Source organism: Mycetomoellerius zeteki, unplaced genomic scaffold (genome assembly GCF_001594055.1).
Source record: "Mycetomoellerius zeteki isolate Tzet28-1 unplaced genomic scaffold, Tzet1.0 scaffold364, whole genome shotgun sequence".
Taxonomy (NCBI): Eukaryota; Metazoa; Arthropoda; class Insecta; order Hymenoptera; family Formicidae; genus Mycetomoellerius; species Mycetomoellerius zeteki.
Window position 1 is genome coordinate 635,200 of NW_017257354.1, and position 1,985 is coordinate 637,184.

The 1,985-nt window shown below is 36.3% G+C and overlaps 1 protein-coding gene across 2 annotated transcripts in view; it reads left to right on the plus strand.

Annotated features, from left to right (window-relative positions):
- Positions 1–51: 51 nt before the first annotated feature.
- LOC108725857 (WD repeat-containing protein 26) overlaps positions 52–1,985 on the plus strand; it is a 12,564-nt gene continuing 10,630 nt past the window's right edge. For both annotated transcript variants that reach the window (XM_018453116.1, XM_018453117.1), the window contains exons 1-2: positions 52–575; positions 918–1,166. In XM_018453116.1, coding sequence (XP_018308618.1) covers positions 562–575; positions 918–1,166 — 263 coding nt within the window. In that variant the 5' untranslated portion in view covers positions 52–561. The remainder of the gene's footprint in view (positions 576–917; positions 1,167–1,985) is intronic.

A 1,985-nucleotide genomic window follows, 5' to 3' on the forward strand; every position in this document is an offset into this window, starting at 1 on the left:
GCAGCGCGTCGTACGACGAAAATCGGATGCAGTGTGAATCCAGCATAAAGAAGAGTACGACGTGACGTAAACGACGGATCCAAACAAGTATCAGCTGTGTTGCAGTCATTGTTCTCTGATCTCTGACTCGTATCGGTTTTGGCAGACAGATCCCGTTTCCTTTGACATTCACCATCGGGTCTCGCGGAAACGGCGGGAATAGCGACGGTGACTAGTCCGCGGCAAAGGACACGCGAGGAAGTGCGAACACTTTTAAGATCCGACGCGACAAGTGGTGAGGAGAGAAAAAACGGGGGAAAGGCTCTTTTTTTCGTTCTTAACGCAATCGTGGCTGCGCGCGTGCTTCTATCCTGGCCCCAATCTCAGTCCGTGCCATTATTCGCCAACGGTTATCCCGTGGGACAATAATAGTGTGAAAAACGGGGCGGTACGCGCATAAGCCTGGCCTCGAGCAGCGAGTCGGACGACGGTGGACTCGCTCCGCCACCGCGCAAAAGGTCCCGTAGTTCCGTACCGACTACCCTAAGACCAGCGGACGAGCACCACTCCTCCAGTCCGGACATGGATAATTATCGGTAATCTCATATTTTTCACCATTTTTCAGTATAAGCACATCAAAATCCAGTTTTTTTAAATAAATTAGAAATTCGGGAGTTCCGACATATTTTCATGTTCCTTTTTTTTTAGTTTTCTTTCCAGAGCTTTTTTTATATAATTTTTTAAATATAAAATTAGTGCTGAATTATTATACTTTTTCTTTTGTTAACAATGGTAATTTTTATATAAACTTCTCAGGATTAAAAAAATCTTGAGAAAATTTAATTTCAAATTCTATAAAAATAAAATATACTAATTGATATACCCTCACAAGTGAATACGGTGATATACTAGTATTGCCATTATGGATAACATTCCAGTATGCATGACAGCGTAATGCAACAGCAGGCCTCAAACGGTGGTGTATCTTCTGGACTGCAACAAAATGGAGCTAAGGCAGATTCTGGTGGGCCTCATGCAAATGGCAATCTATTACCAGAATCAGATAATGACATTAATGGCGTAAATGGAGATATAAATCAGAGTTTGGGACCACCAAAAATAATGGATAAAACTAATCAAGACATTGTGAGACTTATTGGACAACATTTAAAGACAGTTGGTTTAGAGTATGTAATTTATAATTAATTCTCACTATTTTCAGATCAGACCATCAGTTAAAAGACTTTAGTCTAAAAGTAAAAAAGCAGTTTATCTTTATTTTTAAATATATTTGTCTTTTTTTAGTATAAATTATAATAAGTGCATGTAAGCGCGCATGTATACACATACATACACACATGTATATGCGTGCGCATGTGCATGTATATACATATGCACACGCTATTATGCAATGATCATTTTGCTAAAATAACATTAAATAATCAATTTTGCATTTTTATTGATTCAAATTTATCAAGAGAATTATATGAACTATATTTGTATGATAGAAAGTAATTATAGTATACTTTCACTGAGAGAAAACAAAATAGTTCCAGCAACTATAAATTTGGCAACTTTTGCAATTGAAGTACCTGTAACTAGTTTTACAAAGTAATAGAAATTAAAGTAGTGCTGAATATTATAAAAATATAGTCACAGTAACAAATTGTATGCACTATTAATTGGTACTGAAATAGTGACTCAACTACATTGAGTAGTTACTTGAACTTCATGCAAATAGATATAACAATTACATTTTTCTAGTTTAGACAAAAATTTTTAAAGTGTCGCTCAGTATGAGTAGTACGCGGCTTTGTCACCAGAGGGACGTAGCGGAGTTCAGTTTCTCCTAAGAAGAAAACCACTCAGCTTACAATAAAAGGCGCAGCGTTGGTTTCAAACTTGGAAGACAAAAATAAATAAGAAATGCATACACAAATTTGTAACTATGTATTATAAAGCTTTAATAAGAACAATAAGTAAATTAAGTGAACTAAGAAAATATA